We start from the raw sequence: 15,864 nt of genomic DNA, 5'->3' as shown, positions 1-15,864 counted from the left end.
TGGGCTGTGATGATGGTTAGAAGCAGAGCTTCGGGGTACCCTTCAGTTCCCCAACTCTGAGGCCCTGGCCACCTGCACACCTCCCCAACTCCAGTCCCCGCCTCACTCAGCAAATCCTTGTCCTAGGAGTACAAAGGCCAGGTGGCCGAAAGGGAAAAGGAAAGGACACAGTACAAATTTATTAACAGGATAATGGGCCCCAAAAGGCCACAGTCTGTCCCACAAATGCCCTGGAGACCAATGTTAGGATGAGACTAGATAAATATTTAAAAGTTCAAAGCTCTGTGTTCACTCCAGCTGAGGATTCCAATCTGCGCAGAAGAGCCCTACTTCTCCTCTAGGCCCAGGACACAACCAGCGACCCTAGTGGCCTGAATCTCCCTACAGGGCAGGCCCTTGGGCGCTACACTTCAATACTCTTAGAGAGGCTGGTCGGAAATGGACAGATGTGACCCCAGCCTGGACAGCTTAGGACCTCTACCTTCCAGTGAACCCCCGACTGAGAGCTCCAGGAAGTGGGGACCTCTCTTCTTCACTACAATAGTCTGAGGATCAGCACACTCCTGGCATTTCTAAGGTGTCCCATAAATATGAGCTGAATGAGTGAACCTGCTGTTTTCTTTTTGCCCTTGACCACAAGAGCTGAAGCCCACGGAGAGTCCAATGGGCCTCATGGTCCTGCCCACGTGGGTACCCAATGGACAGCCAGGTAGAGTGGAGGTGCCGCCTGCTCTGGGCTGGGGCAGAGGCATCGAGCCATCGATGGCGAGGGCCCTGATGCCCCTCCACCCCCCAGCTCTGTTAGAGGCCATGGGAACTCTGCACTTTAGGGCAAATGGCCTGGGTTTGAGTCCAGGCTCCTCCCCCCGCTATCACTAGCTTTGTGATGTTGCATAAGTCAGTATATGAATTTCACAATCTATAAAATAGGGGCACTATGGGACTCAAACGTGAAAGCAGACAATGGGAAGATGACACGTCCCCAAGCGTCCACTGTGACATGTGCACACAGACACGGCTCTTTAAACACAGAGCGGATGAGGGCGGCTGTCTGCGAGGCCGAGTCCACCTCACCTCTGGATCCACCACCGCACTGAGCTCAGACTTAGCACCAGTAGGCATCTGTCTGCGAGTGTTTCAGAAATGAATGAACCATGAATGAGCGAGTGGAAGAACTGGCAACCAAGAGTGAGCTATGTACGTGTGTGCAGAACAGACACTGCCAAGACCACGCGAGCACCCTGGGAAAGCAGTTGTCACACCGCAGACACACTCGGGGTCCCCCTCCCCGCAGTGTTTCTGAGCACGAGCATTGCCCTACACTGTGTGTCCTCACGAGGACAGAGCTCTCAGGGGCTCTGACCCAGCTGTCACCTCCCCACCTCCAAACTCTCACTGGCGCCACCACCAGCTTCTCCAGACAGAGGGGTTATGGGTCAGAGGCAGGGTCAGGGAAGGGGCCAGGAGCACGTGGCAGGGTGGTTACCGAGGTTGACAGTGAGCTTCATCTGGCCCCCGTCCAGCTCGAGGCGCAGGGTGTCAGCTGACTCCCTGGAGGTGGTGGCCATCATGAGCCCATAGGCCCGCTGGGACATGAAGCGCAGAGACACGTCCTCCGCCTCCGTGTGCATGGCGTTTGGCAGCATGATCTTCATGTACATGGAGCCATCGTAGCTCAGGACCGTAGCCTCTGCCCCGGGAGTGGGGGAAAGGGGAAGAGGGGGACAGGCAGAGGCCAGTGGAGGGAGAGAGAGGATTGAGAGAATCATTATAAGGAAGACAGGCCCAGGGCTGGTCTACGAGGGGCCCCCTGAGGAGGAAGGGGCTCAGGGATGGGCAGCAGGGACACCTGGGATGCAGACTAGCCTCACCTCTCTCACAGACCCGCCCCAGAAAGCCGGTCCCGATGCAGTCACAGACGAAGCGGTTCCAGCCCTCTCGACAGATGCCCCCGTTGCGACAGGGGGCGGATGCACACTGCTTCAGCGTCTCCCGGGAGCAGAAGGGGGCAACGCCCACAGCCCCCTGAGCCTCGGCCAGGCCCCGAAGGTCTCGGCTACGGCCGTCTATGAAGAGGTCCCGCACACAGCCCACATAGCCAGCCCGGAGTGCTGCCGTCCACACCTCCGGGGGCAGGGGCAGGTCCACGCGCCCCCCCTCAGGGAGACCGCCCAGGTACAGCTCGTTCTCCAGGTCCAGAATCTCACTCTCCCCAGTGGCCAAGAATGGTGTGCTGCGGCTGTTCACAGAGATGGAGCCTGGGGATCAAGGGAGAGTGGGCTTCAGGGGGGAAGGCAGCATCGAGATGCTACAGGCCAGAAAGGGATGCCCTGGCCTCACACCCTGCAGCAGCCCTGGCCCAGAGGCTCAGCCTCACTCGCCTGCTGCAGAGTCGGCTTCACGAAGGTCCCACGTTCAGGAACTCACGTGAGCCAGCCTCGGCCCAGCTGCAGTGTGCCTGGGCCTCTGTCCAGACTCCTCCTTCTCAACCTGGGCGAGTCCTCAGAGGATGCACAGGAGGTGGACACGCCCAAAAAGGGCTGGATCATTCACGTGTCCTTCCCCCAGCCAGTCCCTTAGACCAGGAAGCAGAGGCAGAGAACCCTAAGGAGGCTGAAAGGTTTGACTCCAAAGGGTTTTCCCCCACCAACATTTATTGAGCTTTTATGACTGTATGCCAGGCACTTAGTACTTTGCATATATTATATCACTTAAGTCTCATGGTAACCCTAGGACATTGGTCCTTTACGATCCCCATTTTGAAATGGCAGAAGAGGCTTAGAGAGACGGGAACCTGCCCAAAGTGCCACAGTGGGTAAGAGCAGAGCCAAAGGACCATCCAGGCAGCAGGACCCCCAGCCCGCATTCTCCACCCCCCGGCCTGGAGCCCCTGCCTGGAGCCCCTCTGTGGCTGGTGGACGAGATGGGCAGGCCGATCAGCTCCAGGGGCCTGTGAGGCAGGATGGCAGCCAGGATGAGGGAAGCCAGGCATGGAGCTTCTGAGTTGTCAGAGTTCTTTGGAAGAGAGGCTGGTTATCTCAGAAAAAAGATTTGGGATCAGGCGGGAGCTTCAAAGCCTTTACTGAGATCTTATGAAGCAGAAACTTATACGTTAGAGGCTTTATTCTGTTTATAATTTTTATTCCCTATGTTTTCCTTCCTCTCTCCTTTCTCAAGTACGGAAGAATTCTTTAAAAAATAAAATAAAAAGTCTGCCTATCTCAGTGGGGTTAAAGAGAGATAAGGAGAGCTTGGTCTACATTAGGGCTGACGGGGTAAGATGGGGAGGGGGTGCAGGAGGAGATCAGAGCGTGAGCATTAAGCGTGAAACTAAGGGAGCAGAATCAGGGCCCTCTCTACAGACGTGGCTCCTTATCCTGAGCATGTTCTCCTCTGCTCAAAACCTTCCCTGAACCAGAGAAGCCATTCCCCTGTGCCCCATTTTAACACCATGGTCCCTAGCTTGTTTTCCCCTGACAAGGTGTCAGGTGCCCCAGGGTCCTGCTGCTAAACCCACTCCCCCGCCGGGCCCCCAAACATGGCCCCCCATCACCCACACCTCTATTTATAGCAGATTCCCCAGATGTCTGCTCTACCACCCACTGCAGGGCCTCCTGGATGCGGACAATGCCCAACTGGACTCTCAACAAATGAACTGAATGTTGGAGAAGGAAGAGGGAGAGAAAGGAAGAGGTGGGGGAAGGGTGTATAACAGAGAGTCAGCAAGAGGAAATTATAGTGAGTACAGGTCTTGCTCCAAGGTCAAGTTAAAACATGGAAACAGAACAATTCAAGTGTCCATAGATGGATGAATGGATTAAAAAAAAATGTGGTCTATCCATACAATGGAGTATTATTCAGCCGTAAAAAAGGAAGGAAATGCTGACACATGCTACCACATGGATGAACTTTGAAAACATTCTGTTAAGTGAAATAAGGCAGACACAAAAGGACAAATACTGTATGATCCCACTTATAGGAGGTTCCTAGAGTAGTCAAATTCATAGAGAAGACAATAGAATAGTGGTTGCCAGGGTCTGGGGAAGAGGGAACAGAGACTAAGTGTTTAATGGGGACGGAGTTTTAGTTTGGGAAGATGAAAAAGTTCTGGAGATGGATGATGGTGATGGTAACAGAACAACGTGAATGTACATAATGCCACTGAAATGTACACTTAAAAATGGTGAAAATAGTAAATCTTATGTTATGTATAGTCTACTGCAATTTTTTTTAAACCATGGGAAAGGCCAAAGATAAGCTTTGTGGGAATGACTGCCCCAAGTCTGTGCTTGTGGGCACGAATGAACATGGGCCATCAGAAGTGGCCGGAGACGGTCAAGACAGTGACCCAAGGACCAGCCAGACCTGGTGTGCGGGCTCTGGAGATCTGCATGAGGCTGACGAGACCACTTCCTGAAGGCAGAGAGGAGCGGAAGGCCCTGGGGTTCTTTGTGAGGCAGGGCAGATTTCCAATCTAGAGAGCATGGAAACCTCTGGAAACCCTGGAAGGCAGCGAGCGCTCTGTGAAGCCCCCTGGTGCCATCATGAGACAAAACCGGGGGATGAACCCATTCCCGTAAGGCCCAGGAAAGGCAACATTTCTCTGCGAAAAGGAGAGGGAGAAACAGGAAGCCCAGGAGAGGCCAATGCTTCCGGGAGCCACAGCAGCCACCTTCCTCGCTGTGTGCGGCGGAACGGCCACTGCAGCCAGGCGTGAAGACCCGGTGCAGTGACAGCTGGGGGAGCATGAAAATTTAGCTGACGTTGATAAGTGCTTAATTTGGATAATGTGTCAGTTCTCATTTATATCAATTCTTTCTCTCGTGTTCAGCAAGATGGAGAAGAGTAAAGAGGAGAGAATTAAGCAGAAAACAAGAAGAGGATGGGAAAGGAAGCCTGAAGAGGAAGAGTGGAGGAGGGAGTGGCTAGAAGCAACGCAAGCTTCAAGAAATAGCACCTGCCCAACGCTAGCACTCACTCTCTGCCCTGCTGCTTTGTTCTAGAAACCTCACTGGGGCGGGAGTCTCAGGTTGTTTTCCGTCTGAGTCTCCCCACCAGAGCATGAGCTCCGTGACAGTGAAGACTGTTTGGTTCACTGCTGTCCCTGTTTCAGCACCTTAGACAGCACCTGGCATACAGTAGGTGCTCAATAAATTTTTGTTACATGAGTTAACAAAAGAAAGTTGAACGGATCTAGATAGAAGGGAGGCATGGTTGGGAAGTTTTTTTCTAAAGGGAGAATGGGTGTTCTCTTATTTTCTGCTCTTGATGACTGCGGTACAATGATTCCTTTTCCAGATGAGGAAACTGAGGCTTCAAGGGGTTGAGTAAGGGGCCTAAAGTCACACACGCAGAAGTAGGAGAGCTGAGGTGTAAACCCAGGTCTGATTGACTCCAAACTCTATGCTCGGTCCACCAAGGCGCCATGACAGGGGGCACAACGGAGGGGCTGGGAGGGGCAGAGGAAAATGACAGGGAGGAGTTCAGGAAATTATATATAACCAAAGAGATCTGGAAAGGATGTCAGGGTGGGGGGAGATGAGTGGCCAGGGTGAGAGGGGAAGGGTCGAGAGGCCTCCTGACCTTTGCGCCCGTCCCTCTGGAAGTCCACGTGGCACCACTCGCCATCATTGACCTTGCGGCTGGATGCCCGCAGCTTGATGCCCCCAGAGCCCATATCCAGCAGAAGGTAGAGGTAGCCGTCCAACAGCTCCATGGCAAAGTAGTCGGCCCGCTGGGCAGAGCTGTGGCTGCCGGCCCCGGCCCCAGCCCGCCGGCCCTGGCTGAAGAGCAGCAGCCCGTTGGGCTCAGTGGTGCGGAAGTCTAGGGAGATGGAGCCTGTGCGCTTGGCGCTCCAGCGGGGCAGCGCCACAAAGGCCTCAGGACTCTCAAAGGTCACGGGGTCCAGGGCAGCCACATCCTCACAGCGGAATGACAAGTCCCCCTGCAGCTTCATCTTGGGGTCCCCTTCCTTTGCCAGGCGGGACAGTTCCAGCTTGAAGTCATTATTCTTATAGACCACCTGCAGGGAGGGGCGGGGCAGGGAGGAAGAAGCAAAAGCAGCTTAGGGCCTTGCCATTCTTGCCCAGCAGCAGCCAGCACCAGGGCACCCTGCCACCCAGCCCCAGGAGTCCCTGCCCAGCGCCACCAGACCACTGGCTCGGACCTCTGTTCTACAACTTCACGCACAGAAGCTGTGAACAAGCACCCCCCTTGCCCCACTTGTTTCTCTGTCCTGTCTTCCGGCCCAGCACCAGCACGGCGGCCCTCGGTGCCCGCTGAATTGCAGTTCGTAGTAATGGCAAAACGATCACCATTAGCATCTAGTTGACATTTTCCAAGTGACGAGGTATTTTCATTTATGCTCTCATTTGCTCTTCACAACCACCTTAAGAAGTGGGTACTGACCACTCATTTTACAGATGAGGGAACTAAGGGTTAGATAGGTCAAGGGACGTGGCCAAGGTCACAGAGCTGGTGAGTGGAAGAGGCAGGACTCAAACACAGGTCTTTAGTCCTCAGGTCCAACATTCTTTCCTCTCTACCACAGCTGCCTCGAGGGTTCTCTGAGAGGACAGGGGACTTATGAGGCTCCAGGAAATGAGAGAGGAGAAGCCTCTTGATAGAGTCAATGGGCCTTAGGTTTTGAGGAGGGGAATCTCCCACCATGCACTTGGAAGGAACAGAGGCCTGGGCAGCTGGCCGGGTCAGACTGAATCATACTGAAGACAGAGGTCAAAGGGTTCCTGGGCTGACCCAGCCCCTTCCTGGCCCTACTCACGTCCTTGAGGCAGCCCATGAAGTTGTTGCTGACGGGCGAGCCCGGCAGGTCAGCAGTGTTGGGGCTGCCCCCAATGTAGAAGAAGTCATCAGAGCCCAGCATGGTGTAATCCTCCTGCGTGTAGCCTGTGGTGGTCAGGATCCCGTCCACCGAGATGGTCACCTGCCCAGCCCAGGGAGGGAGGGGGAGAGACAAGGAGACAACCGGCGTCAACTCCCTGCGAAGAGCCAAGGGCTGGGCAAGGGAGGGGCCAGGGGGCACGGGGGAGGGGACCCCCCATTTTTATGTCTGCTTGTCTCAGAGGAGGAACAGTGGGGGGAGAGAGGAGGTGGGGGAAAGAGGCAGCACAAGATTTGATGGTTTCAGGGTGGGCTCAGGCATCCCCACAGCCCCCAGCTCAGCAGGCAGAGGACTGAAGGGTACTTAAAGAGCTCACCTTGAAGAGCACCAAGAGGCAGTTTCTGGAAGTAGCTCCAAGTGGGAGTGGAGACCCCAGGACAGGGCCCCGTTATGGGGGGATGCAAATGGCACCCTCACTTCTCTCCTCTTGAAGGTGCTCTCTGGACCCACATGTGATTTCAGAGCATCTTTCATAAAGGAGGCAGAGAATACCCCCTCTCCTTGGATCTTGGTGGCCTCAACTCACCTGCAGCTCTCCCTTCAGGGCGCTGAGGAGTCCTTTCAGTCTTAGGCCCGTAGGGAGATGCAAGATAGCAAGGGAGTGAGGAACAAGAACCAGATATTCCTGGGGAGTCTTGGAACTTCCTGGGAGATGCATAACGCCCTTCAGGGCGGATTCCCTCCACTCCCACCCTAACTCCAAGGGGTCCCACTGGTCCAAGCCGTCTTCCTGAGTCTATCTTTACTCCCCAGGTCCCTCTGTATTTGGGACACTCTCTTGTCTCCCAAGCAAAGGGCAGCCCTTTACCTATTCATCAGCCCGCCTTCTCCTCTTAATTGTCTTCCCTCTGACACCACCATTGTTACTCTAAGGAGTCAGGGCCAGGTCAGGAAACGGGGTTGAGGGGACAGGGCAATCTCATGATTCCTTGACCTTGGGCTGCAAAGTCAGGTAAGAAAGCAACACAGGTAGGGATAGGGGAGTACCTGGTGTTCCAAGGACATGAAAGGGGCTCAGTAGTGGCCTGGGGAAGGCAGAAGTGACCTTGGGGTAGAGTGACAAGTGCAGGGAACTCTCTAACTGCCGCCTTCTAGGCAAATGCCCACCTGGCCCCTGAAAAGTCCAGCCATAGGAGCAGCCCGAAGGGCTCCAGACACCCAGCCAGGTTGTGGGGGAAGAGCCAAGGGCTGCGGGACCACGGGCCCCACTCTAGGAAGGCTGTGGTTTAGGACGGTCAGCTGGGAAAAGTGGGCAGGCCCCTGCAGGGGCCATCAGGAAGCTGGCTCGTGGTGAACCCAACACTGTGCTTCCACAGGCCGCAGCTTACGCCCACTTCTCCCCTAAAATGTGCCTCGGCACCCCCTTTTCAGGCAAAGTCTGGAGATTGGGGCCTTCCAGTCACATCCTGTGATGTCCCCACCCACCCCCGTCCATACGCACATGCCACCAGCCATCTTCCAGCGACTGGTCTCCAGGGTTCCATTGTCACGGGGGCAGGGGCCGGGTGTTAGGAACTCCTAAGGGACATGGGCAGAACCTGGGCAAGGGGAACTTCCCCCATAGGACCCTCAGGTCCCCTTGCGCTGGGCTGGAGCCTCACAGTGAGTGGGGTGGGGCTGAGCAAAGCAAGGGCTGAAGGGGCCCCCTCCTGGGAACCATCAAACCTTGTGCTGGGGGGACTAGGTTCGAGGATGGAAGGTAATGGGGTGTCTTTGTGGAAGGGGGCAGTTTGAAGTTTTTGATTCTTGTTTTGAGGGGAGAGCTGGTTATTGTTTATTTCTTCCCTCCACCCCACCCGAGGCTGGGAAGTGGGGATCTGGACGGAAAAGGGAAGGGCTCCAAGTATTAGTCACAAAAACATGCAGACAAGATTAGAACGGGCAGAAGGGGGCTGGAGGAAGGGGACTGGGATGAAGGGGGGTGGTGAGGCAGGGAGGGGTGGCAGGGGAAGGGGTCTCCCCGGGGCAAACTCAGCTCCCTCTGCCCTCCACTTCCACTCCTGGCGCCACACTCAGAGACCAGGGACTGGGCCACTAATTAGTTCCTGAGCCTACATCTGGTCACCCCGACTAGACGGTCAGCTCCTGAAGGGCGGGCACCCAGCCTGACGTGTCCCTGTAACCCTAATGACCTACATCATGGTCATTAAAGGTGAACGTCCAGTCACCTCATGACTCAGGGCCACACTTGGCTCTCACTGCCTGTGTCCGTCTATAAACCCAACGCCTTGGGAGTCTTTGGTGACAGAGCCTCAGTCCTCCGAGACCGCTCTGATCCGGGCGCCCCTGCTTCTGTGCAGGGGGAGGGCCTTCCTGACCCTGAAGCTTCCCAGGAAGAAGCTCTTCCTCTGGCCTCCATCAGTACACTCGGCCTGCCAGCCCGCCTGCGCCCTCAGCTGTGTCCTCCCTCCCCAGCCCCAGTAGCCAGGGCACCAGCTACTGGCATCTTCCTCACTCTATGCGCCCTCTTTGGCCCACTCCATTCGGCCAGCCCTCCTGCCTTTGCCCTCTCAGAGGTAGAAAGACCTGACTGGCGGATCCTCTTAAACTCCCCTCCAGACTGGGTGCAAATCTGACCTTGCCCCCCAAGGCTTTATGCAAATCACTGCCACGTGGTGCCCCCTATTGGAAGAGATCAATCACCCTCCGATCTGTCCCTCAAATTCACAACTACTTTTTTAGAGCAGCCCTGACCCAGGGGGTTGTGGGACAGGGTAGCAGGAGGCAGGGTGACATAAGGAGGTGCACGGAGGAAGAGGGGTCAGCCTGGGGAGGGGAGGTAGAGGGAGAAAGGGGGAGATGGGCACTGGGTGGAAAGGAAGCCAAGGGCAGGGGGCATGGAGGAAGGTCTCTGGGGAAGGCAAGGAGGGAAATGACTGAGATTAGTAAACCCGACTGTTCCCTCAGACAAATCAAAGTCCAGACACAAAAATGGCAGGTTCGTTAGTAAAAGCAGGAAACAGGGGAACAATTCCCCCGTTCCCCTCCACCCAGGGGTTCGTGATGCCCCTGCCCCCCAACCCCCCCGCACAGCTTCTGGAAGGGGTGGGGCTGGCGGGGGAGGAGGGCAGGGGGGACCATGCGACACAGAACAGCCGCTGCAGCTAGGACACATGCGGGTTAGAGAGCCAGGGTGGGGAGGCCAGGCCCAGTGGGAGTGGCAAGAGAAAGGTAGCCACAGGTGAGAAGGCATGCAGGCTGGGGGAGAGACGGAAGAGCAGAGATGGAGGCGAAAGAGCTGTTGGGGTGCAGAAGGAGAAACTTCCTTCCAACGGAGGGGAGAGGAGCCATCACTAGGACAGAGACATTTATGGGTTGAGAAAGAAAGGGAAAGGACATTAGACTCGGACTTTCCTTACCAGAGGGTGACCCGGATGCTCATTCCCCACATCCACTCGCCACTGATCACCAACCCCAGACACACCTGCTCACACACCACATCCTACCAGCTGAATGCAGTGGGAGGAAGTTTGGACCACCTCATTTCCAGGCAGCATCCTTTTCATCTTCAGGACCATGGCTAGGACCCCAAGACACAGAAGAGACTCGGCACCCAACCCACACCAATCCACTCAACACAAACAGCCCAGGCCGTGAGCGGGGACTGAGTAGGCCTGGAGGAGTGAGCCACAGCTCTGCCCTGGAGGAGCCATGCCCAGCCAGGGAAGAGGGAAGGAGCACAGAAGATGCAGGAGCCCAGTGCCCAGCCTCCACTCCACTCCTCAGGAGCAAGGAAGGTGGCTAAAGATGCCTACAAGGGGCAGCCTATGACATGGGTGGGGTGGGCTCTCAACCCTCTCTGCTGGCCCCACTTCTCTTCTGCTCTGCTTGTCTCCCCTTAGGCAGGCCAGTAGGATGTGAAACCAGGTCCTGGCCACAAATATCCCCACAGAGGCACTCCATGCCCACCAGGCCCCAGGAGGAAAGGCTGAGGAAGAGGGGAAGCACCCCTCTGGCATCATCCAGATCCTTTCCCAGGTCCCTGCTATGATCACAGGGTCACTGACCTCCTTGAGAGGGAAACTTATGCAGGACAGAATAAGACTGAGGGCAGGTGTTTTTAACTTGTGGGCTGGCTGGATGGGCTTTGGGGATTCATGAAGCCCCTTGACATTGTATGCAAAACTGCATCAATGGGCATTTCGTTTCCCTGTGAGAGTCCCTTGCTGTGTTATCAAATTCTCCAAGGGATCCATGAGCCAAAGGTGGTTAAGAACAACTAGTTTAGGAAAAGGTCCTGGCCTCCCCTTGGGATTGAGTGGGATGGGAGTAGGGCATGAAGATGGGGACGGAGGATGGCTGAGAAGGGTCGTGCAGCCTTGTTAGGTATTTAAGTTTAGCCAACTGTTTGGGGTGGAGAGAAGCTAAAGAGAGAAACAAGTTGGAAAGACACACGAAGAAGATGACCTAGCCACCAGTTATGGTCCTACAGCAAATCCTGACCTCTGGATCTGATCAAGTTTGGGAAGAGAGGGGAAAGACTTCAGGTCAGAAATCCTGAGCTCTACTTTAGCCTTTACCATTTTCCAGAACAATCTCATTTTACCTCTCAGACTCTCATCTGTGAAAGGGGTTTCACAGCTCCCCTCACTCCCACTTCTCCCAGGCTTGCTTACTCTGAAGATCAAATGAGACAATGAAGTGAAAGCACTGAACTCATCGATAGCTAGCTACGTGACCCCAGGCTTTCTCCAGGCCCCAGTTTGCCCTTCTGTTAACTGGGAATAATTTCTGCCTGCTGCCTGCAATCTAGGCATTCATTGAGTTTAAATGTTATAAAACGTGAGCGCTATTTAGAAGAACCAAAGCCCCCAGTGGATGTACAAAGAACTCTTATTATTTTTACAAGAGTACTTCTATCAGCCTGACCACACCTAACCCAAATCTCTCCACTGGTTGGCCTTTTTGGTCTGTATCCACTCTCTCCCCCGAGGAGAAATAATCAAGTAACAAGAAAAGAGTCCATATAAATGAGTCAGTAAAGATATATACAAAACCAACCGGAATGTGGATGAGGAATTTCTGAACAGGTGGAACCCGTCTCCCTTTCGGTGCCCTGTTCTCCGACTCCAGCCTGAAAGAGCTGATCCCCGGGACAGGTTTATGAGGCCGCCAAGAGGCAACCAGCTTTGGTCATCAAGCAGTAACACTCACGCAGGAAAGCTGGACTTTAAAAACAGAATTTAGCAGGAACTTTCCTTGCCAAGCTGAAACCAGATAGGGTTGGGTGATTCTTAACCAACTTATCCAAGTCACCCAGTCTTTTCTTCTCCTCCCCAGGCCCAATTCCTGAGGCATTCTGGGATTTCATGTAGTTATTTTGGGACTGATTCCTAAGAAGGGACGGTAATAGGATCTCCGCTGGGGCCAGAGATGCTGAATTCTCCAGGGTGTGCTATGGGAAGGGAATCACTTCTTTACAAAACATCCCTGCCCTGGAAACATGGAGCTAATCAGTGAACATTTCATAAAGCTTAATACAATTAGAATTCCCTTTACAGAGTACAGATGCTTTCACTTCCATCACCCTTCCTGACCCTCACACTGACCCCATGAAATAGGCAAGGCAGGGATGTTATCAGCCCGTTTGGTAGACGAGGAAACAGCTTTAGCCCAGTTCACAGGGTCAATTTTTAACTGAATTGAGACTAGAAGGAAGGTCTGCAGGGTCCTAATTCTCGGATGGTATTCCCCAGGTGCTTGGGGTGTGCCACATGGGTTTATCTTGCCTCCCTTCTGTCCCCAAAGGCACAGGTTGGCCATCCAGTGAAGCTCTAAAAGAAAGAGTTCCGGATGCCCAGCTCCTGGTAGGGACACAGTGGCCTGGCTGAGGGGTTGGCAGCAGCTGACTCCTAGAAGCAGCAGCTGGAGAACAGAACTGCCTGGCTCCATTTGAACACTGAGTGGGAGTGGTCAGATGAGGTCTTGGATTGTGAGGGGCTAGGATGGCTGTGGCCATGGACACTAGCTCGGAGACAGGGCTATCACGGGTCTGTGGGTGCAGGGAAACATGGACCTGCGAAAGCATCAGAACAGGCCAGGCGTAGCCTCCTGGGGAGGTGGAGAGCCACTGAGATTGGGAGCCCCAGCTACCGTGCTTCTCCCCTAGCCAGCCAGGCAGCCACGCGGACCTGGGAGGTTGGGAAGGCCAGGCAGCTGCCCAAGCAGCACAGGCCCCATGGGAGCAGACACGTCCATCTGCAGGGTCCCCAGCCTGGTGCTCAATCACTCTGCATTATTAATAGGTGATGACTAACCGCCTGCTGCTGCAGAGCCAGGACCCAGCAGACAGGAGGGAATCCCAGGGGATGGCGTACAACGAGGCCTGCAGGCACACACTCCAAGGAGAGGCGAAGAGCACAGGGCCAGCCTCAGCTCCTTCCCTGCTCCTGCCCGTCACGGCCCCCACAGCCTACCTCCATCCAGGCTCAAACACACACAGTCACGCAGCCTCCATTCACATCAGCGTTTACACATGTAGAGTCACCAGCAGAGTCTCAAACACACAGTACAGTCTCCCACTAACACCCCCTAAATGTCACACCAACATTTACACACAGTTGCACCCACACACCAACACACACCAGCTGGGTTTACACAGACACCCACACCAACACTCACTGGGACTGAGCCCAACCCAAACAGCGGAGCCTGGTGACAACTACCCCGACTTCACCCCTGCAGGCCTCCTCCTCTCACCCCCTCAGGGCCATGCGGGGCAGGCAGGGGGCAGAGAGAGGACAGGAGATGGAGGGGAAGGAGGACAGTGTGAAACACAGTGTTAGTCAGAGCAGCAGAGCAGTGGGGAAGACTGGACGCTGTCCCTGGTGGGGGAAAAGACCATTCATGCCATGCAAAATGTAGGGGAGACGGAACCAGGAACCCTCAGGGCTGAGAAGTGAGGGAGGGGATGTCACCTCTTCCCTGGCAGCCAGCATGGGGCAGCCCCCAAACTGATATGAACTCATGATTTGAAAGCGCTCTGGACTGGTCCCAGGCTGCTCTGCATCTCCCAAGGCCATTCCCTCACCCCCTGGGGAACCTGCCCAGCTGGCTGCCACTGGAGGTGTCACCCCCAGCCTCCTCCCCCAACTCGAGGGGCCCGTCCGGGAGCTGACAGTGAGCAGAGCGTAGCATGTCATGGGATGGTGTTTTCCATGGATTTTCAGGAGACCAAGAAAGAAACTAAATCAAAGAGAAAAAACGAGGGAGCGGGGGAAAAAAGGAAGAAAATAAAGCAATAGAAATAAGCAGCCTGGCATCGGGGCTGGTCTAACCAGAGCCGATGAACGTGGGGCCTGCCCCCAGGTCTCTCTGGCCAGGAATCTGAATTCAGAAGTCAGGGGTTAGGGCAGGGACAGGCCAAATTCCTCGATCTCCATTTGTCTTTTGGATTTGAGGTTGGACCAAAAAAGAAACAAAAGGGAAAGAGGAAAACTCAAAGAGAGAGAAGCAAAATCTAAAGATTGTCCAGGACGCAAAAAACAATTGGAAGAGCGAAACAACCAAAACCAATCGGGGAAAGGAAACCAAAGAGGGAGAATCGAACAGTTAAAAAAACCCACGGCAAACCAAACGGTAAGACAATTAGAGTGATATCTACCAGATAATGCAGTTTGTTTACCATAGCGTGTCCAATCCCTGCGTGCTTCAGCGGAGATATGGGGAGGGGTGGGGGGTCAAAAACCAACAAAGACAACAACAAAAGAACAGAACGAAAAGAAAAGAAAAATAAAATGACCAACTGTGAAACTCAAGGAAGGAGGAAAAATATATATCCATATATATTTGGCTGTTTTTTCAGACCCTCCCACCTTAGGTTCTGCTCAAGTATTTTGTTTAAAGAAAATTAAACTATAATGAGAGGGAGAAATGAAACACACACAAAAATTAAATCCCTTCTTTTCCCAGTTGCTCCCCCACCCCGCCTCTGGATTCCTCTTCCCCCCCATGACCTCCCAGAAGAGCCGGCTGCAGAGAAGGGGAACAGTTAGAGACTTTGGTTAGTAGAGAAGAAAACAACAAAAGAACTGGACCAAGAAAGCAAAGACTTAAAGATGGCCGACATTCCGCAGATGAGACAGAAAGGTTAGTTCGGTTTTTCACTCATTCCTTGCCCCACTTGTCCCTGCCCATCCCTTGGTCCCCTGGGTTATAAGCGTGTTAGTAACACACACAGAGTCGGCAACGGGGTATTCCAACAGAAGGTGAGAGAGGGAAGGCAGGGGGTTAAGAAGCAGACCCAATTATGCAGTATTAGTAAGTCCTATCAGCTGAAATGTTAGGGAGTTGAGGGGAAGGAAGGGAGGGGAGTAAGGGGTGTGAGAAAGGAATGGGCTATTGACTGGGTAATGGACGATGGGTTTGTTGGCTAACTGGTCAACCAGATGGCTTTCCAGAGAACTGGCTAAAGAGCAAGTTGGTGCTGGCCAATTGGCTGACCAGTGACCATGTTGAGTTAATGGGTTAACTGGTTGCGGTGGGCCAGCTGGCTGGCAGGCTGGGAGAAGAGGGGCCAGTGCCCCTAGAGAATCACAGGACTGGCTAGAATGAGAGGCAACTTCATTTGGAGGCAAAGGGAAGGGGTTCCCAAGGAGCATTGGAAGGGGTATGGGTGTCTGCTTTTCCAGGGGATGGAGGATAGGCAAATAGACCCAGGGAGTCACGGGGGAGAGGCAGCTCCTCTTTACTTTTTTGTTTCTCTTCCGTGAGAAAGGAAGAGAGAGAGAGTCACCACCAGAACAGGGAAAAGGAAACCTTGCCCTCCATGGGCTGGCAGAGGGCTCCCTCTCACATTATGTCTAATCATCCCAAACCCTCCGCCCTCTCTCCCCTACTCCCACCCATAACCGACTCCTCCTTCCTGCCCAACTTGACTTTTCAGAGCCCACATTTCCCAAAAAGTTCCCCAGCTTCTTCCATCACCCCACTCCCGTTCTCTTATGCTCCTCTGGGCAGCCGTT

At 54.2% G+C, this 15,864-nt stretch overlaps 1 protein-coding gene across 11 annotated transcripts in view; it reads right to left on the bottom strand.

Moving 5' to 3' along the window:
• Positions 1–15,864, bottom strand: part of NRXN2 (neurexin 2) — a 108,082-nt gene that overhangs the window by 52,695 nt on the left and 39,523 nt on the right. For 7 of the 11 annotated variants that reach the window (XM_058526530.1, XM_058526532.1, XM_058526522.1 and 4 more), the window contains 5 exons: positions 14,526–14,549; positions 6,782–6,943; positions 5,584–6,022; positions 1,872–2,258; positions 1,487–1,690 (listed from right to left, as the gene is read on the bottom strand). In XM_058526530.1, the coding sequence (XP_058382513.1) occupies positions 1,487–1,690; positions 1,872–2,258; positions 5,584–6,022; positions 6,782–6,943; positions 14,526–14,549 (1,216 nt within the window). The remainder of the gene's footprint in view (positions 1–1,486; positions 1,691–1,871; positions 2,259–5,583; positions 6,023–6,781; positions 6,944–14,525; positions 14,550–15,864) is intronic. The other 4 variants (XM_058526524.1, XM_058526531.1, XM_058526535.1 and 1 more) reach the window with 1 other exon arrangement.

The sequence above is a fragment of the Diceros bicornis genome, chromosome 31 (genome assembly GCF_020826845.1).
Source record: "Diceros bicornis minor isolate mBicDic1 chromosome 31, mDicBic1.mat.cur, whole genome shotgun sequence".
Taxonomy (NCBI): domain Eukaryota; kingdom Metazoa; phylum Chordata; class Mammalia; order Perissodactyla; family Rhinocerotidae; genus Diceros; species Diceros bicornis.
The sequence above is the reverse complement of the archived record's forward strand: the minus strand, read 5'-3'. Positions and strand labels throughout refer to the sequence as shown.